Source organism: Natrix helvetica (assembly GCF_964273705.1).
Source record: "Natrix helvetica genome assembly, chromosome: 3".
NCBI lineage: Eukaryota > Metazoa > Chordata > Lepidosauria > Squamata > Natricidae > Natrix > Natrix helvetica.
The window spans coordinates 82,553,207-82,580,602 of NC_138549.1; the positions used below are offsets into that span (position 1 = coordinate 82,553,207).

Here is a 27,396-nt window from a genome sequence, read left to right on the forward strand (position 1 = left end):
TGTAGTGTAATGTAATGTAATAAATATAATGTAAAATACGATATAAATATTTATATATTATATAAATATATTACTAAACAAAACCTTATTCAGGAAACCAGAATTATTGGATTTAAAGCAAAGCTGAAAAACTGAACCAGGAGCCATAGTGGACTTTATTCTGTGGTCATCCCAGTCACTGCCATAGCTTCACTTAAAGCTTACATGTTTATCCAATCACTTAACTCCTCAGAATCTGTTGCTGAAACTACACCCTCTGGGAGTGGAGTTAATGGCAAAGTTAATAGCTTACTCTGGTCTCTTCCTCTATCTATCCTACCTCATTTGGGACCTCAAAGGGCCAGCATGCTGGAAATTTGTCTGCTTCTGCATTGCTTCTCTGAATGCCATTTGAAGGGATACTTTTAGAGCAAACACATCTCAGGGCCCCTTTTGCAGTGCTACACATTTCTGGAAAGATGATATACACAGTTCCATGACGTTTGCTTCCTGCCTGCATCATTTTTAATCTTCAAGGTCTATTTAGTTCCAACTTATGCCCTACCTATTTTGTCTGGCAATGAATGGGATGTCTTAAGGCAAATTATTAGAGCATTTCTCTCATTGTAAGTAAAGAAAAATGGCTGGTTGAGAGTCTATTCAATTTGGTTTAGTGGATAAGGTACCGCACACATCCCTGCGACCAATTCGCTCTCACAGGGAGGGACTCCTCCGGGTGCCGTCCACCAAGCATTGCCAACGGGCGGCGCCTAGGAGTAGAGCCTTCTCTGTGATGGGCCCAACCCTCTGGAATGACCTCCCCCCCGACATCAGAACTACCACCGACTTCCGCTCCTTCCGACAAAAACTAAAGACTCACCTGTTTCAATTAGCCGGCCTGGCCCACTTATAGTTTTATCTTACCTCCTGGCAGATATTTTAATTGGGGAATTTCATGGGTAATTATTTTAAATTCAATTTTTTGGGGTATTTTTAGGGGTTGTTTTTAAATACTGCTTTTAATGCTTTACTTGATGGTACAGTTTTATATAGCCTCCTCCATTTATGTATTTATGTATTTATGTATTTATTGATATGCACCCTATTTGTGTTTTAGCCTGACTGTACACCGCCCCGAGTCCCTTTTGGGAAAGGGGGCGGTCTAGAAATACGAAATAAAGTAAAGTAAAGTAAAGGTGTCATCCTAAAAACCAGGGGACTGTGAGTTCTAGTCCTGCCTTAGGCATGAAAACCTAAAAATAATGAGGTATAATAAGCAAATGAAAAAATAATCGCAACCTGTACTGTACCTTGCTTAAAAAAATATGCAGCAAATGTCCAAGAACACATTCTTTTATGTTTTAGGATTATGCCATATTTATAAACATTTTTAGAGTTCATTGTCTTAGGTTTTCACTTTCATCTGCAATATAAAAGCAAGACCTCTGTATTTATGTCAAAATATTCATTTGAAAACTAGTTTAATGCATTTTAAACATGCCTTTTAAATAATAATTACACACACACACACACACACACACACACACATGCAGTACATGCAGAAGATTTAAAAACTAATTGGTAATAAATTACAATTGGCACATTAGCCCTATTTTTGTTCAATCTGTATGGAAATTCTTAAAAATCCAATTTGAATGTAGCGAGAAGTGCTGTCAGAAATGAATCCTGGACCTGAATCTAATTGTATATATTTCTCACTGCTAAATAAATCCAATTAAGCCGGATATTTTATTCCCTTTGAATAGAATTTGTCAAATGTGTGGAGTAAATAAGAGAAAAGCAATAACGGGAAATATTTGTTTAATTATTGTATTCGATTTCTATAACTATCCAGCTCAATCCAATTGATTCTGGGCAGCAAAGAATATCACACAATAATTTAAATTAAAATAGAAAAACGGGAGAATATTGCCTTATTTAATGCCCAAAGCAGACAACCTCATGCCAATCCATTGCTAGCCAAGGCCTTTTCACATTTCACTAGTCACACATTATTAAGATTAACAAGAAGCATAGCATTCCCTTAAAAGAAGATTCAAAAATCCAGATCTCTGGAGTGTAGTTAATTTGAGAGACCTCAGAAGGTAGAAATCAATTCAATTTTTAATGCTGCATTCTGTTCTTATGCTTCTACAACTGAAAAGCTTGTGTTATATTTTCATTTACATCCAATAGGTTGGCTGTGTTTCTGATAGGGATAACTGTTTTCCAGCTGCTTGTCTAGAGTTCATCTCGCTTTAGCTGTAGATCTCTTACAAGTGACAGACTGTAAGACTATCAAACAATGAATGCAGAACTGGAATGCAGTAATAAATATGCAACAGTGGGAAAGTCAGTTGAAGAAGGATATTACATTTACTCTGAATATTAAATTAACAAAAAATAAATCTCATCTGATGTTTTATTGTTGGTATTCTACTCCAGTTCTCTTAACTAATTGGAAATTCATTATCCAAAAATTGTTGGAAATGTAATGATAGTAGGAATAGAATAGAGGAGAGGAGAGGAAAATAGCTTTATTGGCCAAATGGACTAGACACAAAAGGAATTCGTCTCTGGTTCATAAGCTCTCAGTGTGCATACAAACAATGAAGTACTATAATTATAAGATATCACTAGGAGAAGATAGTGGAAAATATAAGAAGGGTAACAGATTAGCTTTCATTTGGTGGCAAGGTTGTAAAGCCCAACAATTTTGATAAAAGAGTTTCTTTAAAATGCAACTATCTTAAAAGATTAATTCCCATTTCAAACTGAACTATTTTTACTGAACTTTACAAAAACCATATACAGATAGTTCTCTATTCAGAACCGTAATGGAGGCTGCCCACTACACTTGCATATCATGATGGCCACAAAGTCGCCCACATGATCAACCTGATTTTATGGCCTTTTTTGCAATAGTCATTAAAGAAATGTGATGGTTATAAAGTGACTGTTGTGATCGTCAAACAATGCTGTGTTTGTTAAATTGAAGCCATTGCTCACTGCAGGTCATTTTTGCCAAAAACTGAAAGTAAAAGGCAGTTTTCTCCAAAAACATCATTAATCTTGGTCACATGACCATGGGACACTGCAAATGGCCATAAATGCAAGCCAGTTGCTTAGGGTCCAAAATATAATCACGTGACTGGGGAGGGGGTGACAGAACAAGGTCCTAAGTAACTTTTGTATGATCCGCTATAATTTCAAATGGTCACTAAGAGAGTGGTTATAAGTCAAAGACTATATCTCTATTTCCTCAGATGATACTGTATACAGAATTTGCTTTATATATACTAATTGTTGAAAGGATATTAAATGCTTTCTCCTGGAAAGATTATTTGATCCACTCATTAGGAGAAATGCTAAATTGTGGGATATTTTCTATATTTAGTATAACTTAGTGTCTTGAAAGTAAATCTGCTATATCATACCATTCAAACTAGAAACCATTCCTTCATTCCACACCCAAAATTTATGTTTCAGTATGCATAGCATCGATTTTTCAATTTTACAGCATCTCTAAATTAGAACAGACTTTTTAATAAGATAAATAGAATTTAATGTGGCACATAATCTTATTCCATGATTTATAGTCTGTTGACCATGGTTCTTAATATTCATATTTGGCTTAGAGCTTAATAGCCATTTCAAAACTTTTAAAATGAAATTATACATTAGGTTATTCATGATTAAATAATGGTGTAGTAGAAAACCATAATCTTAATATTTTGAAAATTCTTATTTAGTCATTTGTGTTTCTCCTTTTTCTTGTCTTTTTATATCTATTTATATAACTTCTTTAAAGTATCCCATTAAAGAAAAACATCAAAAAAATAAGATTTATATACAAGCCTTCCATTTGGAGAACCCATATACTCGGGTGTGATAAAGCCACACAAGAGAATAAAACTACATTTTCTTTTCTTTCTTTAAAATATTTATATTCGGTATAAGTAAGGATGCTCAGGGTTTCCAAGAGCAAGGCAAAACCATTATGCATGATTAAATTGCAGTAAACAAGGCAACACATTACCAAGTTTCAGTATAATAGGAAAGGACCAACAGCCCTTGTACAGTAAGATCCCCAGCAATACATCACACCACAGGTATCCTGGAAAAACAACATTTTACATACATTTAGCTTGCCTATAAACAATCAGAAGGAGTGAATAAAGTAGGCAGGAACAGCTTTTGATGACTGACAGCTAAATTCAGCACAGGAAAGGCAAGGACCTGGGGGTGGGTGGGGGGTGGGAATGACCTCAAAGGTCAGGATTATTTGATCAAGGACATCTTCAGGGGGCAGTCAAAAAAAACACAAGATGACAGCTGCAATTCCATGATCAAAGCTCCCCTCTTTTTACATGCATTCCTCTTTTTTAAAACAAAAATCCCCCTACTGCTCCTTGCCTCTTTGCATAACATGTAGAAGCAGAGCAACAGAAGACTTTAGGTCAAAATTCCCCAACCTTTCCGTCTTGATGGACCAGCGGGAGGGAGGAGGGGCAATGGTTCCACATGGGTGGCAGGCAAGCGGGCACACACAGCTCCTTTAGCGCAAGCAGCTCGCGCAAATGGAGTGCACAGGCTCGCCCTCTGATTCCGGAAGTGGGATGCACACCGCTCCCCCACTGCTTTGGGCAGCCCAGTTCTGAACAATACAATACAATACAATACAATACAATACAATACAATACAATACAATACAATAGCAGAGTTGGATGGGACCTTGGAGGTCTTCTAGTCCAACCCCCTGCCTAGGCAGTAAACCCAATACTGTTTCAGACAAAAGAGAGGAGGAGGAGCTTCCGGAGGGAATGGAGGACTGCCTCTGAGCTCCGCTAAATGCGGAGGGCTCTTTGACGGGCGGGATGCTGCCGACCCTCATTTCCACCTTGAGGGTCGGGGATTTCTGGCGCCGAATATCCTGGCACCCTGCCCGGCTCCAAGCTGGCCCGTTGGGTCGGCCGGGCAGCCGGACAGGAGGAAGATAGCGCGCCAGTCGGCACGGCATGGCGGCTGGCGTTTTAAGCCAGCATGTCGGCTGGCGTTTTTTGAGTCGGAGCGGCAGAGCAACGGAGCGCCAGCGCCAGCGGAGCAGCGCAGCGGTAAAGACCTGAGTGGAGGGGGCGGAGAAGGCTGGAGGAGGTGGAGGACGGCGGCGGTGGTCTGTGTGACTGTGTGACTGGGCGGATTTTGGCTTGAGTTATTTAGAAAGATGGTGGCAACCCAGGAGAGCCGAGCGGCCCAAATTACAATCTATGGATCGCTGAGCTCCAAGCTGGCCGGCGATTGTGCTTTTAGACCGGCGAGAGGGCCCTGGGAAGGAGTGCAAGGCCCGAGGGAGGCCCGTGAGATCCGAGGCGCCGAAGGGAAGAAGGGAAGGAGAGTGAGGCCTGAGGCGCCGGAGGAAGTAGAGAGCGGAAAGAACGGTGGAAGGGCTGCAGGGAGGCCGCAGGGAGGCCGATGCAGCCCTCCCGGGCCCAATAACAACGACTATGGGTTGCCAAATGGACGGAGGACTATTCACAATCATGGCAGGCCATAGAACGGAGGTTGGAACATCAGAGGCCCATGCAGAAGGTCAGACCCAGTGCTTTGCTGTGCTCACCACTACCCCCCCCCACTCATTTACCACCTACCTACTATGGGCTATCTGCCCCACCGCCTATTATGACCTACCATCTATTACGAACTACTTCTTAGCTGCAATCTTTTATCCATCAACTGGCTATTTTATCTTATTTCCATCAGCCATCATTTTCATCCAGATGCGGACTATTTTCATCAGCCTATCCCCTTGCCTGGACTATCCTCTTGCCAGGACCATCCCCTTAGTGGGAATTGCGGCTGCTGATGCATATTAACATCTACAGCTCCCACTTGATGAACTTGGCCCTGTCCAATTATGTTATACACGAGGCTAGACCTGCTACAGCTACGAGAGTCCCCCCTCTCGCAGTTATGGCCTCCTGCCCTTTCGAGGGCCCACCTTGAGGACGGGTTCATTAACCCAGAGAGGTGGAGGAAGCGCTCGTTGAGGGGTTTTTTAATTAATTGTTTTTTAAAAATTGTAAGGGGTTACAGGGATGGGGGGGGGGGACAGGACAGGAGGGATGGGAGAGCCAGGCACCTAGGTGTGGTCGAAGGAGGAGGGAGCGGAGTGGGGGAGGAGAGGGAAGATAGCATTCCTGTGCAGGGCTCTTTGATACCAACGGTCGTGGGGAGGGGCAGGTGCGAGGACAGATTAAGAGCGCGTAGTCGGTTGGGAGACCGGGGTTTTTGGTCATTCCCGGTCGTTTGTACCAACCCCTGCATACTAGGTGGTCAGGATCTACAGACCTAAGGCCTGAGACTGCTGTTATGCAACGCGAGGTCCGTTGTTAATAAGGCCCCCCTCATCCACGATCTAATTTTGGAGGGGGAGCCGGACCTCGCAGGAATAACCGAGACCTGGTTGGGCCACGAGGGAGGTTTACCCCTCGTGGAAATGTGCCCGCCAGGTTATCGAGCATTTCACCAGCCTCGGGCCCAGGGAAGGGGCGGTGGGGTAGCAGTGATTATCCTGGAAGACTTGGAGCCGAGAGAGTTCACCGTGCCACAGACATCCGGGTGTGAGTCCCTTGTCGTGAGATGGGGCCCAGGGAGGCAGTTGGGCCTGCTGATAGTATACCTGGCTCCTCACTATACATCAGCGGCCCTGCCTGAACTCCTCGAGCTGATCTCATCGGTGGCGGTTGAGACCCCCAAACTTTTAATGATGGGGGATTTTAATCTGCCGTCGATGGGAGAAGCGTCTGAGGGGGTTTCTGGAGTTCATGGCTTCCATGACAGCCATGGACCTGACCCAGTTAATTCAGGGCCCTACTCACGAGGGAGGCCACACGCTGGACCTTGTCTTTGTTTCTGGCCAGTGGACGAGTGATCTGGGAATAGGGGATCCAGCTATTATTCCCCTGTCATGGTCAGATCACTCACTTCTCCGACTTGACTTCCCTGGTGCTACCCCCCGCTGCGGGGAGGCGGAACCGGAAGGTATTAGATGGTTCCGCCCCAAGCGCCTGATGGAACCAGATAGGTTCCAGATGGAGCTTGGGCCACCTCCTGTGGACCTGACCTGCCCCCGAGTGGAGGACCTGGTAGACGCATGGAATAGTGCGACTACCGGGGCCCTAGACCGGGTGGCGCCTTTGCGGCCTCTCCTGCGGCGACGAACCACCCTGGCCCCTTGGTTCACCGAGGAGCTAAGGGTGATGAAACGCCACAAGAGACGCCTAGAGAGTCGTTGGAGATCCTCCCGTTCCGAATTTGACCGAGCACAGGCACGAGCCTACTTGAGGACGTACCTTGTGGCATTAAGAGCGGCCAAACGTCAATATTGCGCCGCTCTTATTGCGTCCGCAGATAACCGCCCTGCCGCCCTGTTTCGGGTGACTCGCTCCCTCTTGTTTGAGAGACCGCGGGAAGCCCCTTTACAGGGCAGAGCAGAGGAGTTTGGGAAATATCTACAGGACAAAGTCGCTCAAATCCGGATGGGATGGGCCCCTTTCAGTGGTCCAGTAGAGACGCCCGTGGCGAGTCTTGAGGGACCGCTTTGGGAGGAGTTTGACTTGGTTGCCATCGAGGATTTGGACAGGTTGCGTGGACGTCTGCGACCTACCACATGTTTATTGGACCCGTGTCCCTCCTGGCTTGTACTGGCATCCTGGGAGGTTACGCGCGACTGGCTCCTGGGCCTAGTGAACGCTTCGTTGGGTGAGGGGTTTCTACCGGCCGCCTTGAAAGAGGCGGTGGTGAGGCCCCTGCTCAAGAAGCCTTCCCTGGACCCAACGGATCTAGTCAATTATCGTCCAGTCTCCAACCTTCCTTTTTTAGCGAAGGTTGTAGAGAGTGTGGTGGCACAACAGTTCCCACGTCACCTGGAGGAAAATGATTATCTAGACCCGCGCCAGTCCGGCTTCCGACCCGGGCACAGCACGGAGACGGCCTTGGTCGCATTGGTTGATGATCTCTGGAGGGCCAGAGATAGGGGTTGTTCCTCTATCCTGGTCCTATTAGATCTCTCGGCGGCGTTCGATACCATCGACCATGGTATCCTGTTGCACCGGCTAGAGGGGCTGGGAGTCAGGGGCACCGTTTTACGGTGGTTTGGCTCCTACCTCTCTGACCGGACGCAACATGTGTTGGCAGGGGAGCAGAGATCGACCCGGAGGCCACTCACATGTGGAGTGCCACAGGGATCGGTGCTCTCGCCTCTCCTGTTCAACACATACATGAAACCGCTGGGCGAGATCATCCGTGGTTTTGGGGTGGGATATCATCTGTATGCTGATGATACTCAGCTATACATTTCCACCCCGAACCACCCCAATGAGGCCATGGAAATGATGTCCCGGTGTTTGGAGGCCGTACGGGTCTGGATGGATGGCAACCGACTAAAACTCAACCCTTCCAAGACGGAGTGGCTGTGGCTTCCGGCCTCCCGGTTCAACCAGTTGCTTCCATCTCTGGCCATCGGGGGCGTGCAACTGGCCCCCATGGAACAGGTGCGCAATTTGGGCGTCCTCCTAGATGCCCGGCTGTCCATGGATGACCATGTAACAGCCGTGGCAAGGGGGGCGTTCCATCAGGTTCGCCTGATGCGCCAATTGCGCCCCTTATTGGACCGGGATGCCCTACGCACAGTCACCCATGCGCTAGTGACGTCTCGCCTGGACTACTGCAATGCTCTCTACATGGGGCTTCCCTTGAGATGCACTCGGAGACTACAGTTGGTCCTGAACGCGGCCGCGCGGGTGATTATGGGGAGGACTAGATACTCCCCTGTAACACCTCTCCTGCGCGAGCTGCACTGGCTTCCTGTGGTCTACCGAGTGCGTTTCAAGGTTTTGATTATGATCTTTAAAGCGCTTCATGGCACAGGACCTAGTTACATGCAGGATCGCATCCTGCCCCATACATCCCTACGACCAATCCGCTCACACAGAGAGGGACTTCTCCGGGTGCCGTCCGCTAAACAGTGTCGGGGGGCGACACCCAGGAGCAGAGCCTTCTCTGTGATGGGCCCAGCCCTGTGGAATGACCTCCCCCGTGATATCAGGATTACTTCCGATCTCCGCTCCTTCCGTGTACAGCTGAAGACCCACCTCTTTCAATTATCTGGCCTGGCTCAACCGTAATTTTTCTTACTCCTCCTGACTGTCCTTTTAAATTTTTTAATTTTAAATTGTGTTTTTACAATTGGGGTATTTTAATGGTGATTTTTAACTGTCTAAATGTGATGTAATTTGTTACCTCCTCCGTGCATGTATGTCTTTGTATATATGTATGTTTATGTGTTTGTACATATGTTTTATGTTTTATATGCTCTATTGTACGCCGCCCCGAGTCCTGTCTGGAAAGGGAGCGGCTAATAAATTCAAATTTATTATTATTATAAATGGCTATCCAACATCTTCTTAAAGACTTTCAGTGTTGGAGCATTCACAACATCTGGAGGCAAGCTGTTCCATTGATTAATTGTTCTAACTGTCAGGAAATTTCTCCTCAGTTCTAAGTTGCTTCTCTCCTTGATTAGTTTCCACCCATTGCTTCTTGTTCTACCCTCAGGTGCCTTGGAGAATAGTTTGACTCCCTCTTCTTTGTGGCAACCCCTGAGATATTGGAACACTGCTATCATGTCTCCCCTAGTCCTTCTTTCTATTAAACTAGACATACCCGGTTCCTGCAACCGTTCTTCATATGTTTTAGTCTCCAGTCCCCCAATCATCTTTGTTGCTCTTCTCTGCATTCTTTCTAGAGTCTCCACATCTTTTCTACATTGTGGTGACCAAAACTGAATGCAGTATTCCAAGTGTACAACTCATGGCCCAGTAGAGCACCGCAGCCCAGGGGTTGGGGAGCTCTGCTACAGGTGTTTTCCTTCAATCTTTCTGACAGGACGGTCAATTTTTTTTTTAGAAAAAAACCCTTTTTGTAGGGTTTACATTATCATTTTGTGTTTCTTGCTCAAAATGGAAGAAAAACACCTTTCTGGAAGGGGTGATTCAGAGACGACAGTTTACTTATATGTTCATTAAACACAGGTAGTCCTCATTGTATAACCATTCAAAGTTACAACAGCACTGGAAACAGTGACTTGGGACTGGTTTTCACACTTAAAACCTTTGTGGTATCTCCATTGGTCACTTGATCAAAATTTGGGCACTTTGCAACTAACATTTATGATAGTTGCATGGTTCAGGGTCACTTGATCACCATATGTAACCTTCCAAGCTGGCTTCCAACCAGCAAAGTCAATGGGGGAAGCCAGATCCACTTAACGACTGCATGATTCGCTTAACAACAGCAGCGATTTACTTAAAAATCATGGAAAATGCCGTAAAATGATGCACAACTCGCTTAACAACTGCCTCACTTAGCAACAGAAATCTGAGGCTTAATTGTAATCTTAAATCAAGGACTACATTTAAATAATTATTTGTTTCCTTAGAGAAGCTGAACAAGCTGTTGCTTTGCATGGGACAAAATGTGAGTGGAAAGTCCCTTAAAGAAAAACTGGTTTCTTAATCCATCCCCACTTCCACCTGGAAGATGGAAGCAGTCAGCATATGTCATGATTTCTTTTATATATATATATTTTTCAGCCTGCGGCAAATTGATGAAAATCACTGGTCCTATTACAGTCAAGACATCTGGAACCCGGTTTGGAGCTTGGATGACAGATCCATTAGCATCGGAGAAAAACAACAGAGTAGGTGGCTTATATTCTCTTATGCTGGGAGCCGTGAAGGAATTCTTCTGGTTGATTTATTATCCCTGAAATTCTAAATAGAATGAATGGCAGTATGAAAGTGTTTTAAATAAGCAGGCAAATAAGCTTGTCTTAAACTTTAATGCCTGCTATACTTAAAGTTTATTCTGACTAGCGATGGTTCCCCAAAGGCTCAGGCGAACGCTAGTTACAGAGATCCATTTGACTGGAGATGAACCAGGGCCATCTGCATGCAAAGCATGCTTTGTACATCTAATCTCGTTTTCCTTCCCGGTGCAGCTTGATTGCCAGAGAGAAATAAATCTTTTTCGGTATCTGTAAGTCTAGCAAATGGGGTGCAGTTTTCACATCCATAATCATCATGCCAAATGGAAATGGAAATCTTGATTGAGGGGGACAGATGAGAGGGGATTCTTATTTTAACTTTGGAATGCTAAAGTAGGATCTGCAGGAAAACATTGCAATATATTCTCACCTTCTCATCGGAGTGGACCTGTTCAGTAGAAGAGCCAGTCATGGCCTCCTCTACAATACATAATGAATTCAATCAATCCACCTCTCCTTCTGTCTCTTCATTTTTCTGTTCCAGCTGACATTTATGGACATCCTCTGATGTTCAGTCCTTACTACCCCATTTTCAGCAAGGATAATTTACATTAGCATTATATATATAGTTTTTCACTGCTCTAAACCTTAGAACTCCTGCAAATGTTTGAGGATGGATGGATGGGTTGTTTGTTTGTTTATATTTTACATTTCTGAACCACTCATCACCCTCAAAGAGAGACACTGGGTAGTATACAGTACAGCCTAAAAATAAAAAACAGCATCGAAAAATTAAAATGTTACGGTTAAAGTTAAAATTTTAGAATAAAAATTTTAAAAAGTATAAAATTACATGTGTGTGTATCCATATATAAATGGAAATGAGAATATATATAGGGAGAGGGCATTTGTACTGATAAATAAATAAAGGGAGACTAGTATAGATCTATTTCAAGCTATTTAGCTCTCATCAGCTAGCCATACCCTTACTGGGATTTGAACCTGGACTGTTTTTACATGTTAGGCAGTTGTATTAGCCACTAAGCCGCAAGCTCTCCTCCCTTATCAGCTGAGCCAAGGAAATAAGTAAGTGTTATGTCAAAGCACTGGTATGCCCAAATATAGGAGGGAGCATACTGCTTCCCTTTTGCCTTTCAGCTCCACCCTAGGAGCCTTCCTTCCAGGCAGGAAACCATTTTTGTGTTGCATTTGTGCTGATAAATAAATAAAGGTTTCCTGCCTGGAAGGCTCCTAGTGAGTGGAGTTGTAACCTAGACAATATTGCAGTATTAAAATCCTGAATGTTAACCCATTGTTTTCTTATTTATGGAAGGGCAAACCTACTCTATTTTGCAACCCTTCTTGAACAACATTTGGTAACTTTTTGCATCCATTCTTGAACATTTGGCTTTCTTTTGCTACTGGAAATAAGTCAAAATATGGTGGCAGGGAGATGGGTAATATCTGTATTTAAAAATAGTGTATTGATTTGATTTTCCAAAGCACATGTTTTTTTCTTCCTTTCAGGTCTGGTATATGGACAGTTACACCAACAACAAAATTGTCCGCGAATACAAATCCATAGCAGATTTTGTCAGCGGTGCAGAGTCCAGGACATACAATCTCCCTTTCAAATGGGCAGGAACTAATCATGTCGTCTACAATGGGTCTCTCTATTTCAACAAGTATCAGAGCAACATCATCATCAAGTATAGCTTTGATACGGGGCAGGTGCTTGCTCAGCGTAGCCTGGAGTATGCTGGCTTTCACAACGTCTACCCTTACACCTGGGGTGGCTTCTCTGATATCGATCTGATGGCCGACGAGATAGGTTTGTGGGCTGTCTACGCAACCAATCAGAACGCAGGCAACATTGTCATCAGTCAGCTGAATCAGGATACCTTAGAAGTGATGAAAACCTGGAGCACCGGCTACCCCAAGCGAAGTGCTGGGGAGTCTTTCATGATCTGTGGCACCTTGTACGTCACCAATTCCCACTTAACCGGAGCCAAGGTCTACTATTCGTACTCGACAAAAACCTCCACGTATGAATATACAGACATACCTTTTCACAATCAGTATTTCCATATATCAATGCTTGACTACAATGCCAGAGATAGAGCTCTCTATGCCTGGAATAATGGGCACCAAGTCCTATTCAACGTCACTCTTTTCCACATTATTAAAACAGAAGATGACACATAGGTGTCAACATGACCACCAAGAAAGAGTGTCATTGTGCTGAACTCAAAAGCATCCTGCTGGGTTTCTCTTCAATTATTATTTTTTCTTTCTCAGTAAAAATGAATGGAGGAGGATTTTTCTACAATGTAATGTATTCCGAATATGGCAAAGTCTTTCTTTTAAAAATGACCTAGTTCATCATACAGGTATCTTTCTAAACAGTATACGAAGCCTGCTGTGACTTTGTCATGGGAAGTATTAAATGCTTATTTCAGTGGGAAAGACATTGTTTTAAGAAAAACAAACAAAATTAATGATCTGCCTTATATTAGAATCAGAGACTAACGGTGGTGTAAAACTGCATGAATGTCTTTTTCTACCATCATCATTTTTTAAAAAAATAAATAAATTGCTCAATGTTAAAGTATATTTGGGCAATCATCTAAGGGAAAATTGAGAAGAATTCTTTGGGGCAAGGGTGTATGCATTTTTAAAAGCAGTGTTCCAAAACTAACCTGTCATGGATTGGATTACTTTAAAGGTAGAAAAAGTAAAAATCCCATTGGCTATTACACAATTTCAGATGCGGTGCTGTACAGTCTGTTTTTAATCTCTTGCAAGCAGTTTCTCAATGATCTGTATTTATACCATTGTGTCCGCCATTGTGTACCTGTATCTCTTCACTTCTGTGAAAGTTAATTATTTTTTATAAAATACAATTGAAATTTAATCATAAAACCTGATTATGGCCCGTTCTTTTTAATCCTGTAAATTAGGGAATTCAGTCTTCACTTTCAGAATCAAAAACTTTGATTATGCCCTGTGCCAGGTGTGGCCCTAGCATTTCCCAAAGCTAACTTGACTCTAACTGATTATCAGGATGTCTTCCCTGGTATGTCAATAATATTTGTGCCCAATATTTCTGGAAGGGAAACTGGCCAACCCCCAGCCATGAGAAAAGTGATATGTCTGGCTCCAATTTTGCATCTTGCTGCATAGGAGGGATTGTAGACTACATTCACATGGAAAACCCAAGAGTTACGGCCTAACAAAAGCAGACTTTTGCTAGGTAGAAAACAGATTCAGTAGCTAGCCATCTTCTTGATCTGCCTGAGCAAAAAGCTCAGAAACAAAACTTTCTGATATTGATATTAGTTATATTCTGTCATTTTAACATAGATCTAGATGGGTTATTCTAGGAAAATGGTAAATGGGTTTGACTTACTCTTGTTCCAACCCTATGGTGCTGGAGCAATACATCACCTTGGAGCACAAAAGATACTTCTCATGTAATCTTCCAAGCTTCTTGCTCCATATTATTTATTTTGTGGTGGGAATGGGTACTTTCTTTTGTTTTAATTTAAACATGCATTAAGTGGGAATCTGCAAAGCATTCGTCTAAGAATAGCCCTGAGCCTGTTTTAAATTCCAAAGACATTCTAAGTAAATTTCCCCTTGCATCTCCAGAAAATATAATCAACATTAAGAACTTACCACTTAAAATAAAATAAAATATCTCTTTATTTCATTTCTTACCACAGTTTTTATAAATCCATCTCTAAAACTTTCTCACTCCCTATTAAACAGCAAAAGTCCAGAAAGGGTTATCAGAAATGACTATAAGTATTACAAATTACATTTATTATACCCAATCTCAACCCCCCTTTCCTTTAAAAAAAAATCCCTCTGCCCAGTTCCTCTTTAAATAATCAAAATCCAGTCCCACCCCCATCAAAAAAAAAAAAGAAACATTACCTGAAATAAAACCATTTTCATCCTGTCCTAATCAAGAAGCTATCAAACATTCCTCTAAATAACAGTCCAATATTTTAACATTGGCCAAATAGATTAAGTTTGTATTCTTTCTTATTTTTGCAGATGGTCTTTTAAATCCTCAAGGAAAGTTCTAGCATTTGCATTCTTAATAATGTTTTGCGTTCAGATTGGGTTTAGGCCGTGGTGAGATTCAGTCAGTTCGCACCACTTCGAGAGAACCGGTTGTTAATTTTCTGAGCAGTTTGGTGAACTGGTTGTTTGGAAGAAATCCTTAGGGCAGAGAACCACTTGTTAAATCATTTGAATCCCATCACTGGGTTTAGGTCTCTAAAGCAAAAAAAACAAAAAGTATTTTGAAAATAAACTATAGAGTTTGGATTCTGTGTATAGTACTAATCCATATTGGCTCCATAATTTACTTTACCTTATTCCGTTTACAAAACAAGTACAATGGCTAATGAGTCTACATAGTCAGCACTCCGCCCAATAAGATGGCTGAACTGGTGCTAGGAAACAGATCTCTCTTTGGGGGTATCCATTTTGATATCTGCTTTACCTGAATTCCAGATGTTTTGCTTATGGTCAGTTCCCCAGATAAAAGAATTCTACCCAGCTAAGAAGTGTTATGGCCACCACTTGTTCTTAAACAAGGAGCGACCCTCTACTCACCTGGATTCTTGGTGAAACAAAGCAGAAAATTAGAAATTAGTTTTTAAAATCACAACTCCCACATTTTGCTTTTAATCAGCGTTTCCAAGCAACTTCAAGTAATTTAGGAGTGTATGGTGTGCTAAATTACAAAAGAGACACCGGAGTAATCAAGAGAAAAGGCTATATATTTTAATAAAAGCACAAAAAAACCAACTGTGTAACTGCCACCAGTTAATGAGGTGGGATCAGCATTCCAAAACTAACACTCCATTTGCCAATAAGCTGAGCAAACAGAGAGACAGAATTTGTACTGGACAGATACAAAGTCACCCAAATTTGAGGATGCAGCCCCAAACAATTAAAAAAAAAATTCTAACCATTCCATGCCAACTTTCCTGTACTGATTCCAGCTCTCACAGACTTTCCTTGGCTTTAGGTCGCCATTGCATGAAATCTCTTTTCTTCAGATGCAATTTCCCAGGCAAAACTCTGCAAGCAGAAGAATTTTTGACCTTATTTGAGACTTTTCTACCAGCTAACTAGCAGGTCATTCAGGTACAGGTAATCCTTGAATTGCAACCATAATTGAGACTGGAATTATAGTCATGATTCATGCCAGTCATTAAGCCATCGTGTGGTAGGCCAATTTTATGGCACTTTTTTTGTGGCCCTTAAGCAAATGCAGCAGTTATAAGGCAAAGACCACAATCATTAAGCAGATACCATAATCATTAAGCAAACCCATTGTCCACAATGGACATTTTTTTGCTGGAAATTGGAAGTAAATGCTTATTTCTGGCAAAAAAAAAAAAAAACCCACTGTAAGTCACAGTTCATGAGGCTCTGGGATGTTGCAAATGGCCTAAATATGGATGGTTGCTGAGTGTCCAAAATGTGATCACATGACCACCTGGGGGCCAGCGGCAGACATTAGAACTTTGATTCCTGGGTTGTAAATATCTTTATTTTGGAGTCCATAGTAACTTCAAATGGTCATTAAGCAAGTAGTCATAAGTCGAGGACTATCTGTATGGGAATGTCCTGTCCTGTTAATCTACTACAACTGTCACAGTTTTCCACTGAGAAACACACATTTCCTTGCAATCCTTCCTTTTGTATTTTGGAAGTCCGTAATTCGTATTCATATGAAGGAGTTTTAACTATCACTGAGAATTCCAAGCCAGATCTCTCTAAAAGGAACATGTACACCTACAAATTCTGCTAGTAAATTGGAAAAGCTTTTTTCCCCCCTGTTCTGGCTCTCAGCGTAAGTCTTTTGGCAGTTCTTTCTGGAGTTGCTCAAGATTATGATTGCTGCTCCACAGATGGCATCTGTCACAACACACCAAGCCAACCATGGAAAGATCTGCTTCCGTTGAGTTTTCTTGGCAGTCATGTCCCAAGCCAAAGACAATAATCAAGTCCCCAAAGAGCTGTTTGCACAGTAGGATAAAACGCTTCAATCCTTGATTGCTTTTCTCAGGGAATATTCTTAGACTAGACTTGTGATGCTAAATGCCATCTGCCTCAGTAGGCCAGATCCACAAGTATAATCATGTTTGCACCACAATCACAAAACTAGACAATTAAATTGGGATGGCTTCAGAAGGGGTAGATACAAACAAGCAGCCAATAAATATTTCATTGGAGAATCCTTATTCACAGGATGGTGGTGTTTTAGTAATCAAACAGCTTTAAACCCATTCTACCCAGCAGTGGAGAACTGTGGATGGAAACACACCTATAAATGGGTGGCATCCAACCAGTTTAACAACCGGTTCGCTTCATGCGCACTTTGCATGCACGCATGTGCAGTTGACAGGAAAACAGCTGAGGTGCAGCAATCCACTCTGCCGCGCTGATCAGCTGGGCTCAAAAGCAAGGAAATAAAGGTAAGTATAACCTGGGGGGTCAGGCGTGCCCACCTGAAGGACAGAGCGAACCGGTTTACTCTCAGCAGATCTTCGGAGCTACCAGTATGCCTTTTTTGGGTCATGGATGAAGATGCTGTCTCTCTGGGACTTCTCTTCCTCCAGGGAAGCCATCTGTTGACTCTTTTTCCTCTCCAACAAGGAACCAGCAACTTCTCACACTTCCTTCCAGCAACTATCATTCTATCAGGAGGATATCTAGAGAGATCAGATGCTTGACCACTTCATGAGTCCACCTGAATGTCTCCTCCTCTTCTTGAGCTTTATCTAGCTCCAAATGTTTGTGAGACTTACTTATTTTCTAGTTTTATATATTGTCTTTCTTCCAGGCAATACAGGTAGTCCTCCACTTACAACAGTTCATTTAGTAACCATTCAAAGTTACAACAGCACTGAAAAATGAGACGTATAACCGTTTTTCAAAGTTAGAACCTTTTCGGCATCCCTCATTATCGTATTTGGCAAGTGGTACATATTTATGACCGTTGCTGTGTCCCAAGGTCATATGATCACCTTTTGCAACCTGACAAACAAAGATAATGGGGAAGCCAGATTCACATAATAACCAGGTTACTAACTTTTCAACTGCAGTGATTCACTTAGGAGCTGTGGCAAGAATGGCTGTAAAGTGGAACAAAACTCCATTAACAAATGTCTCACAAGGAACATAAATTTTGGGATCAACTGTGTTTGTAAGTCAAGGATTGTGTGTGTCTCTCTCTGTGTGTGTGTGTATTATATATGTGTGTGTATATATATTCCTTTTTCCAGTTTAACCCCACATCAACTCTGTGATGTTGGCTAGACCAAAAAAAATCATCACTAGCCCAAAAAGTTAATGGTTGAGAGTGGACTTGAACCGTATCTACACCATATTAATATATTTCTTCTCTCTCAATAAATTTGTATGTGTGTGTGTTGTGTTGTACTTTCTATCACAGAAGTGCACAGCCAAAATCCTCTCAGTCGTAGCCTGTCTTTTCAAACCTTGAGTAGAGTCCCAGATCTATTCCAAAAGTTGCCACAGAATTGTAATTATTAATATAACCATAATTTGGGAGGATTATCCAATATGAGGACGGAAATCATATTAATGTTATTTTCTTAATATAATTAAATGTTAATTATTTTAAAATTAAATTAAGTGCCATTTCTGCTTGTCCCCACATAACCTCCTTATCCTGTCCCTCCCTGCTTTACCTTTCAAAAAAAAATTTTTTTTTCAAGAAAAATGGTCCCAGAGAGGCGAAGTAATTCTCCACTAACTGGGCCCTTGAAGGTGGTTCTAAATGGATCTAATGGATAGTATTAGATATTGTAAATAGTTACAGAGGTTTCCACTCCAGTCCTCCATTTAGGCGGGAAGCCTGGGTTAAGCTGATTGGTTGAGAGGCCTGACAGCTCCCTATAAAAGGGGAGCTGTCAGACCTCACAGTTGCTGGATTGTACATACTTGACTGCTAATAAAGAGCTGTTGTTGCCTTCATGTCTGGAGTCTGTCCTCTCATTGCCCTGATCTAACAGATAGGATACTTGAATTGAAATAAAGAGAAATGTGCTTTACTAGAAAAATGGTTATGTCACTTCTTATGTTGAAAAATTGATGAAAGTCTGACAAGTCTAGGTAGAAAAATGAAAGAAGATTTTACTTCAGTGACCCTCTTTGGACTCAGCAAAAGTCTCCAATTTCAAGAGCTGCTTGTTTTTGTTAGGTTGTGGTCATGAGTACGATTTCACAGTGCTGATGGGCCGTCTAGGCCTCAGTCCCCTCCTCGGGAAACAGCCTTCTTCTCTGCCTCACAAATTAAGATGGACACCCAACGTAAAGATCGAGAGTAAAAACCTAAATAAAAACCTTACAATTAGTGCTAACTTTCAATGGGAGGCAGGGAGGAGAGACTGTTTGCTACAGCTAAACCCTGTCGCCTGGATCCTGACTTCCATTAGCAAATGAAAGAGTGTTTCCCATTCACATACGGCACTGGGATATGATGAAGCTTTTCCATTGGCAAAATAAGGATGCTATTAACCTATTTATCTATCTATCATCTAACTATCTATCATCTATCTATCTATCTATCTATCTCTATCTCTATATCTCTCTGTCTGTCTGTCTGTCTGTCTGTCTATCTATCTATCTATCTATCTATCTATCTATCTATCTATCTATCTCTATATCTATATCTATATCATATCTATACATACATACATACATACATACATACATACATACATACATACATACATACATACATATAAATTGCAAGGAGACCAGAGAACATACAAAGAATTTGGGGAGGGGGTTGACATCTAAATCCATGTTCAGTCCTTCAAAATAGTCTGTTTCAAATTAAAAGTCTCTCTTGCTATAGAAGTAGTTCTGCTCTCTCTTAGCTCTCAAACTCCAGGCCTCACAGCTGCCAATCTTTTTTTTTTAACTATTCTCAGCTCTTTAGAGTAGAAATACTCATTTTGTCCCCTGTGAATACAGGAAGAGCTCCCTATGGTGCCATCCAATTGTGAAAACGATGTTTGAGTTTCATACATCACATTTGGTTCCGCCCAAGGGTCCCACACATGTTCCTTGTTTTTAATGAGACTATTCCAATTAAGACTCATTCTGGAACCTTCAAGCTGGACTAAATGCATATTTTCTTGCGAATATATTTTGTATGTTGATCCATAATTATTAATAATTAAATCCCTTCATGAGGAACACAATTATTGTAGTTTCCAGAGGAATAGGCATACCTTGCTTGAACTGTGATCATTCTCCAAAGAATAGCTTTAATTTAATTAAATGATTTATTAGCAACTTGAATTAATGAATTGAATTGCTTTCAATTGAATTAAACTGTTTAGAGTCATTGAAGAACATGCCTTCATAATAAACAGTTCCAATTAATGTCTGATCAGGTGCTCCTCCACAGCAATTGTAACTTTCTTAATGAGTATGATAGAATCATTCATTAACTTCAGCTATTCAATTAATTTATAATATCACTTGGATTTTTCATCAACTAATTATGCCATCATAAATTTAGAATCATTCCTTTTGGGAATTGAATTGGTCCTAAAGGGAGGGGAAATTGCAAGCTTATCTGGGGAAATAAGACAATTGGTGGTGATTTATTGTATATATATATATATATATATATATATATATATATATATATATATATGTGTGTGTGTGTGTGTGTGTGTGTGTGTGTGTGTGTGTGTGTGTGTGTGTGTGTACGTACGTACATACATACATACATACATACATACATACATACATACATACATACATATATATATATATATATATATATATATATATATATATATGTAGAGAGAGAGAGAGAGAATAAAGCCATAGCTGGAACTGATATCATGAAGACTACAAAAACCCTGGAGCCTGAGAAGATTTGGATCTTTCAGCCGCAGTTGCACTGCCAACAATCAGTAGCTAGTAGCAATTGTTTCACCTTTTTTAACTTTAATGCATGAGGATGGTATGTAAAGCCTTTGGGAAGCTTAAGACACCTGTATCTAGTAAATGCCTCCCTCATCCCCTAGTCTCCCAATTATAATAAAAACAAATTTCATTACACCCACTTTGGCAACATTATTAACTAGGACACTGATACTTTAGAGCAGGGCTGTCAAATTCGCAGCCTGCGGGCCTGATGCGTCATATGACGGCCACACCCACGCCCGGTTTGGCGAACAGGGAAAAAGTTGTGCCGTGACGACACAAGTTTGACACCCCTGCTTTAGAGGGCATATAGAAATATATAAGTATATATATATAAAGTCTCTAGAAAAAAATAACTAGGTTTTCATTAATAGGAATGTGTTGGCTCACAAGGTTAGAATGCTGGACATGATCCAGCTCCTGCGGACCCAGTGGTTCAAAAGCAGGTGACCACAAGTAGAAAAATGAGTACTTTGGTGGGCAACTTCACAGAGACGTGAAAGGAGTCCCCAATTGGGCATCCCCTGGGTTACAGTGATGTCAGCGGCAAATCCTTTCACCACGGAAGTACTTTGGTACTTCCAACATGCACGTATTAATTAGCTGCTCATTCCTGCCATGTATGTAATAAACCATTTATGATATTTAAGCATATGGAGGAGATGAAGTTGTGCTGTTCAAAGTGAGGAAAAATAAAATATGCCACTGAACATGATGTTCATTTATCAGTGTAGAATGTCAAATTCTCCCTCATCCAGGTCAGAACACATTATCCCTAAGGCTGGACATGATTATTCACCCTTTGCGTAGAAAGTCCCACATCTGTATTCAATTGAAGGCAGTCCTTGACTTACAACCACAATTAAGCCCAACATTTCTGTCGTTAAGCGAAACATTTGTTAAGTGACTCCTGCCCCATTTTATGACCTTTTTGGCCACAGTTTTTAAGTGAATCACCACAGCTGATAAGTAACACAATTGTTAAGTAAATCTGGCTTCCTCATTGATTTTGCTTGTCAAAAGGTTGTAAAAAGTGATCTCATAACATTGGGACACAGCAATGGTCATAAGTATGAGTCAATTGCCAAGCATCTGAATTTTGATCACATGATCATAGGGATGCTACAAAGATCGTGTGAAAAATATGCTGTTGTAGGTTTGAAACAGTCACTAAATGAACTGTTGTAAGTCGAGACTACCTATATAACCTGCAGCAATCAGAAACTATTTTTTTAGTTAGTTACTTGATTTATATCTCACCTTTCTATTCAAGTTGTTAATTTATCTTTTGAGTTCTTTCATACTCAAATTGGTTACTTGGCTGATTGCATAATGATTGAATCAATCTTAAATTATCTACAGCAAGATTTTGATGGTGTCTGGGTGTTTAGGTTTTCAGTGCAAAGTTACTACACAGTATCACTAAAGAGGGAGAGCCAACTTCAGCTTATCTATGGTCAAAGAAGCATGGCTTGTGTGCACATAAGATGCTGAATCGCAAACTAGTCCACCACATGTCCATTTTATTTGTTGTGTGAGTCCAATGCAAATGCTAAGTTCAGAGTGTGGGGAAAACTAGACAATTTCATTAAATAAATAAATAAATCAAAAATGGTACTGTTAGCTATTCATATACATACTGGTATGTCAACACCTAGACAATTACAATACCAACAAGAAGAGTCATACTTTCAAAAAGTGGTTACAGCTCTGAGGTAGGCAGAACATTTTGGTAGCTGTGATAATACCAACATCTTCCTTTTCTATTAATGGTGACAGAGAGGAACAGAGCATAGAAACAAGTCAATCAAATTGGTAAATAGCACTTACCACCTTGAATTTGTTCAGGGTAGTATCCATGAAGAGCTATAGAGCATCTCACTGTCTTTTAGAAGAAGTCAATGTGTTCCTTGCACAACACAATATCTGGAATTGAGAGGGCACTAAGTCTAGGTTGTAGAACCACTCACTTGGCAGCTGTCCAAAGCCATGCCAGCCAACTATAGATGCTGGGCTGGTACAGATTAATTTCCCCCCCTGTAGTGCAAAATATTACCACATCATTAGAGATCATTCTTTCTCCTATCTTGTGGCTTTCAAGAAGCAATTCACGGTCCTGCAAGCTTCATAAACTCTACATAGCCTCAAAGTTCATGTTATTCAAGAACTGTCAGTATAGTACACAATTTCCATATGTTTGTATATTCCTCTTAAAGAACTGGAGGTAATCGTCATGGTCCTCCTGGACACACATGAGAAAGCAAACTTCGTGTCTGAATGGAGCTTTGAATCCACGCCACACCTAACCCAAGCTAACTGAGGAGTTTAAACAAACCCATTTCCAAGATCCAATATCAGAAGCAAGGCAGGGGGAGGGGAAGAATATGATCAAAATTCTTCTGCAAGCATAACTGTGTGTGTGTTTTCATCCGGTCCCATTCAGGGAAATTTGGGGAAATGTGATGATCTGCCAAGAATTCAGAGGTAAATTCTTTTAAATCTCTGCTTTATGCAAGGATCATTCCCAGTGGGTTAGTAGGAATGGAAACCAGTGGTTCTCTAGATGTTGCCGAATTGAAACTTCCACCAACCCTCACCACTGACCATATTGGGTGGTAACTATATTTTGGTTAACCTCCAAGGGGTCACAGCTACTTTAGGGAACGAGGAAAATCATTTTCCCATTTTACTGAAGAGATTTACTACTAAGTGTCCTGAAATCCAAATGACCTTACCATATAATCAGTGTTTTGGTCATTTCTTTCCGGTTTACTTAACACTTGAAATAAACTACGGAACCACTTTCTCCTACATGGTGTCTTATGCAAACAAGCATCCAGATTTCCTTCTGGATTTTCACTCTTTTGATCCCCGTCATCGCCTCTAGGTTTTTTTCCCTCTTTTTTTTCTTTTTTTTGCTATTAATTTTCCTGATCCACTCTTGCCCAACCTATCTTGCCCAATGCATTTTAATGCGGGACTTTCTCAGGATAAAATTAAAAACCACAACGGAGATTTATACCAAAAGGGAATCTCTCTTGGAGAAGGGCTTAATTTATTTTCCCAGTTATGTAAAATTTAGCTCTAGTAGTGTGCTTGTAAAACTGCCTGGAAGCAACAATGGATGTTTTTTACTACTTGGTCTGTAGGAATGATTTAAGTTGGATTTGGGAGGTCTCTTTCCCACTACTCTTTCATTTATTTTTTTTAAAAGGAAAGATTTTTGTTCCGCTGGCAACATGAAACTAGAATTAGGATCATCTTTCACATAAACTGCTTCACTCAATTTCTTCTAGAATCCTTCATCCTTCGCAGCAACAACAAGAGAGAGATTTGTGTATCTTCTTTCCCATGAACTTCAACAAGTGATAGCAATTTCTGTGCAGCAAAGGCTGGTGGTACAATTGCTTGGACTTAACGTTCACTGAATTCAATCAGCTTGCATCTTAGTGAAAAGGGATAGCAGGGTTTTTTTTCCCAGCTGAGGAACTAGGGACCCCCCCCCCCAAACTGGGTTTCAGTTACTAGAATTCCCAGCAATAGTCATGCCAGTTTATGATTTCTGAAACATGAAGTCCACATGAAACAGATCAGACCAAGAAAAGCTGTTGGACAATGTAAGATCCATGTCCCACTGAAATCTGTTGTTGTTAGTTGTGACGTTGTGTCCAACCCATCACCACCCCATGGACAATGTTCCTCCAGGCCTTCCTGTCCTCTGCCATTCTTTGGAGTCTATTTAAGCTCACACCTACTGCTTCGGTGACTCCATCCAACCACCTCATTCTCTGTCGTCCCCCTCTTCTTTTGCCCTCAATCTTTCCCAGAATTAGGCTCTTCTCCAGTGAATCCTTCATTCTTATTGTTGTTGTTAGTTGCGAAGTCATGTGTGACCCACTGCGACCCTATGGACAACATTCCTCCAGGCCTTCCTGTTCTCTACCATCCTCTGAAGTCCATTTAAGCTCACACCGACTGTTTCAGTGACTCCATCCAGCCACCTCATTCTCTGTCGTCCCCCTCTTCTTTTGCCCTCAATCTTTCCCAGCATTAGGCTCTTCTCCAGTGAGTCCTTCCTTCTCATTAAGTGGCCAAAGAATTTGAGTTTCATCTTCAGGATCCAGCCTTCTAAAGAGCAGTCAGGGTTGATCTCCTCTAGGACTGACCGCTTTGATCGCCTTGCAGTCCAAGGGACTCACAGGAGTCTTCTCCAGCACCATAGTTCAAAGGCCTCACTTCTTTGGAGCTCAGCCTTTCTTATGGTCCAGCCTTCACAGCCATACATTGCAACTGGGAAAACCATATGAAATGAAATCTCTATATCAGTTCAACTGCAGCAGCATCAAGCCTCCTGCACAGATACACATTTTCAATTATATAATTGATCAAAAAGCACGTTTTCCCACAAAAGCAAGCCAGTTTGCCTAAATAAATGTTATGCAAATAGAGTCGCATGCAGGAAGCTGGCATGTTGCAAACCACCAATCTCCCATATCATCTGTATTTCTAAACGTTTTACCACAGAAGCCCAGAAACCTTCTTCTTCTTTTTAAACCAATCAATACTGGGGCTGTAGCCAGTTCTACAGAAGTGAGTCCAGAAAAAACATAAAAACAAGCCAAAAGCACTTGAAGGCATCCTTGGGAAGGGCAGAAGGCATGGCAGAAAGCATTCTGTGAAATGGGTATTTTGGAACTGCATGTGTCCTCAGGGCAGCTGCGTTAGAATGAGAATTTCTCCCCCATTTTGAGTGCCAGTAGCATCATCTGAATATACCCACCCCTATCAGCCCTGTATACATTGTCTGTGCCACACTCAGGGAGCATTCTAATGGAACACTTTGTGTTCCATTAGGTTCATTAGAAAAAGTCAAACTGAAACCAACTCTTGTAAGCTTCAAAATAAGCCAATGGGTTTTACTTGGGAGGAGAACACCCAGGGATTTTCATCCTCAATCCATCATTTGTTTGCCACAATTAATTTTTGTTGGATAAGGCTTGGCTACCCAGTTGAAGGTCATTTTCAGTTTGATTCTCCATCGTGCCACCCTGACATGTCAATTATTAAGATGTGTTTTATCCCACCAACCTGCCCTTATGATAACGCAGGAGAAGATTCTTGATTAATGGTTGCTTGGAAGCATCACTGCCACAGTCCCCACTTGAAAGGGCAAGAAAAACGGAGTCATTTGCTCTCCATTGCAGAGAAATATCAACAGCTGCAAATAGTCTTCTGGACAGAGTCTGCCATCCAAAACACTACATTGTTTCTGCAAAGACCACTGAACCAAGCCTTTCAATAAGCTTATATTGTTTTTTATGTAAAAGAAAAAGATCTGTGTGAGCCATTCAAAACCATTCCTGGGTTGTCTACCTGCAGTGTTTTTATTCATGTTTGGCCACCCAGGTATGTGTGTATTGAAACAATGGACATTAAATTGCATTACATTCCTTTAATTGCTTTACTCTAGAACTGAGACATTTCCTGACATTAGAACAATTAATCAGTGGAACAACTTGCCTCCAGAAGTTGTGAATGCCCCAACACTGGAAGTTTTTAAGAAGAGATAGGACTGTGATTGTGAACCTATGGCATGTGTGTCGGAAGTGGCACACAGAGCCATGTCTCTGGGCATGCCAGCCATCACCCATTGCTCTTCCAGGTTCTGACACACATGTGCACCAGCCAGCTGGTCTTCACATGTGCGTGCGTGCCAGAAACTGGAAGACCAGGTGGCTGGCACACATGTGTGTGCCAGAAACCAGAAGTTCAGCTTCCCAGTGTGCACATGGATGCCGGGGAGCTGCTCTTCCAGTTTCTGGTGCTCTCGTGTGTGCGCGCGCCAGAGAGCTGCTCTTCCGGTTTCCGCAACCAACCATAATGTATTAAGTTTGTATGCTGCCTGATTCTAAGCAACGTTAGGTGGCTCACAACAATAAAAGAAAGTATTGTAGTAAAATACAAAACACTAAAGAAAAATGATGGCAAGCATGATGATGTGAGGGTCTCACCCACTCCCAGCAAAGACCAAGGTGAAGAACCAGAGCTTTATGGTTCTTCTAACAACACTAGAGCACGAGCCACCTGGATTTCAGAGGAAACCTTATTTAAGAGATGCTTCAGAGAAGCACCCTTTCATGGACCTGGGGAATGGCACTACAGAACCAATTTGGGGAGGTGGTTAAGGTGCCAGGCTAAAAACCAAACAACTTTGAGCACTAGACCTGCCTTAGACGCAAAGCCAACAGGCTAATTTTGAACAGTCACTTTCTCTCTGCCTTAAGAGAGAGGCAATGAGCAAAACGCTTCCAGAAAACCTCTCTAAGAAAACTAGGGAAAGAGCTACAGAGAGATGCCAGGAAGTAAAAAAAATGACTCAAAGTCACCCAAAAATATTTGAAGGAGCCTGGAGCATGCCAATCTTACAAGATCAAGTTAACCAGGCAGAGGTTACGAGAGACATAATGTCTCTGTAGAGCTTTAAAGGTAACAGCCAGCAGCTTAAATAGCATCTGGAAGCAAATTAACAACAGCATAACTCATAAAGAAGACAAGGAAAAACTAGGGCAAAGTAGGAAGGGTCAAAGGAA

At 41.7% G+C, this 27,396-nt stretch overlaps 1 protein-coding gene and 2 long non-coding RNA genes across 6 annotated transcripts in view; 1 reads left to right on the forward strand and 2 right to left on the reverse strand.

Moving 5' to 3' along the window:
- The window catches only part of OLFM3 (olfactomedin 3), a 246,512-nt gene extending 232,786 nt beyond the window's left edge, over nt 1-13,726 (forward strand). For both annotated transcript variants that reach the window (XM_081946294.1, XM_081946293.1), the window contains exons 5-6: nt 10,632-10,738; nt 12,332-13,726. In XM_081946294.1, the coding sequence (XP_081802420.1) occupies nt 10,632-10,738; nt 12,332-13,009 (785 nt within the window). In that variant the 3' untranslated portion in view covers nt 13,010-13,726. The remainder of the gene's footprint in view (nt 1-10,631; nt 10,739-12,331) is intronic.
- LOC309389992 overlaps nt 1-27,396 on the reverse strand; it is a 944,060-nt gene that overhangs the window by 802,688 nt on the left and 113,976 nt on the right. The gene's annotated exons all lie outside the window — the stretch shown is intronic.
- The window catches only part of LOC309388716, a 48,237-nt gene that overhangs the window by 20,390 nt on the left and 451 nt on the right, over nt 1-27,396 (reverse strand). Inside the window, exons 2-3 of the long non-coding RNA XR_014174830.1 lie at nt 22,637-22,732; nt 15,793-15,904 (exon numbers count right to left, since the gene is read on the reverse strand). This is a non-coding gene — a long non-coding RNA (uncharacterized lncRNA). The remainder of the gene's footprint in view (nt 1-15,792; nt 15,905-22,636; nt 22,733-27,396) is intronic.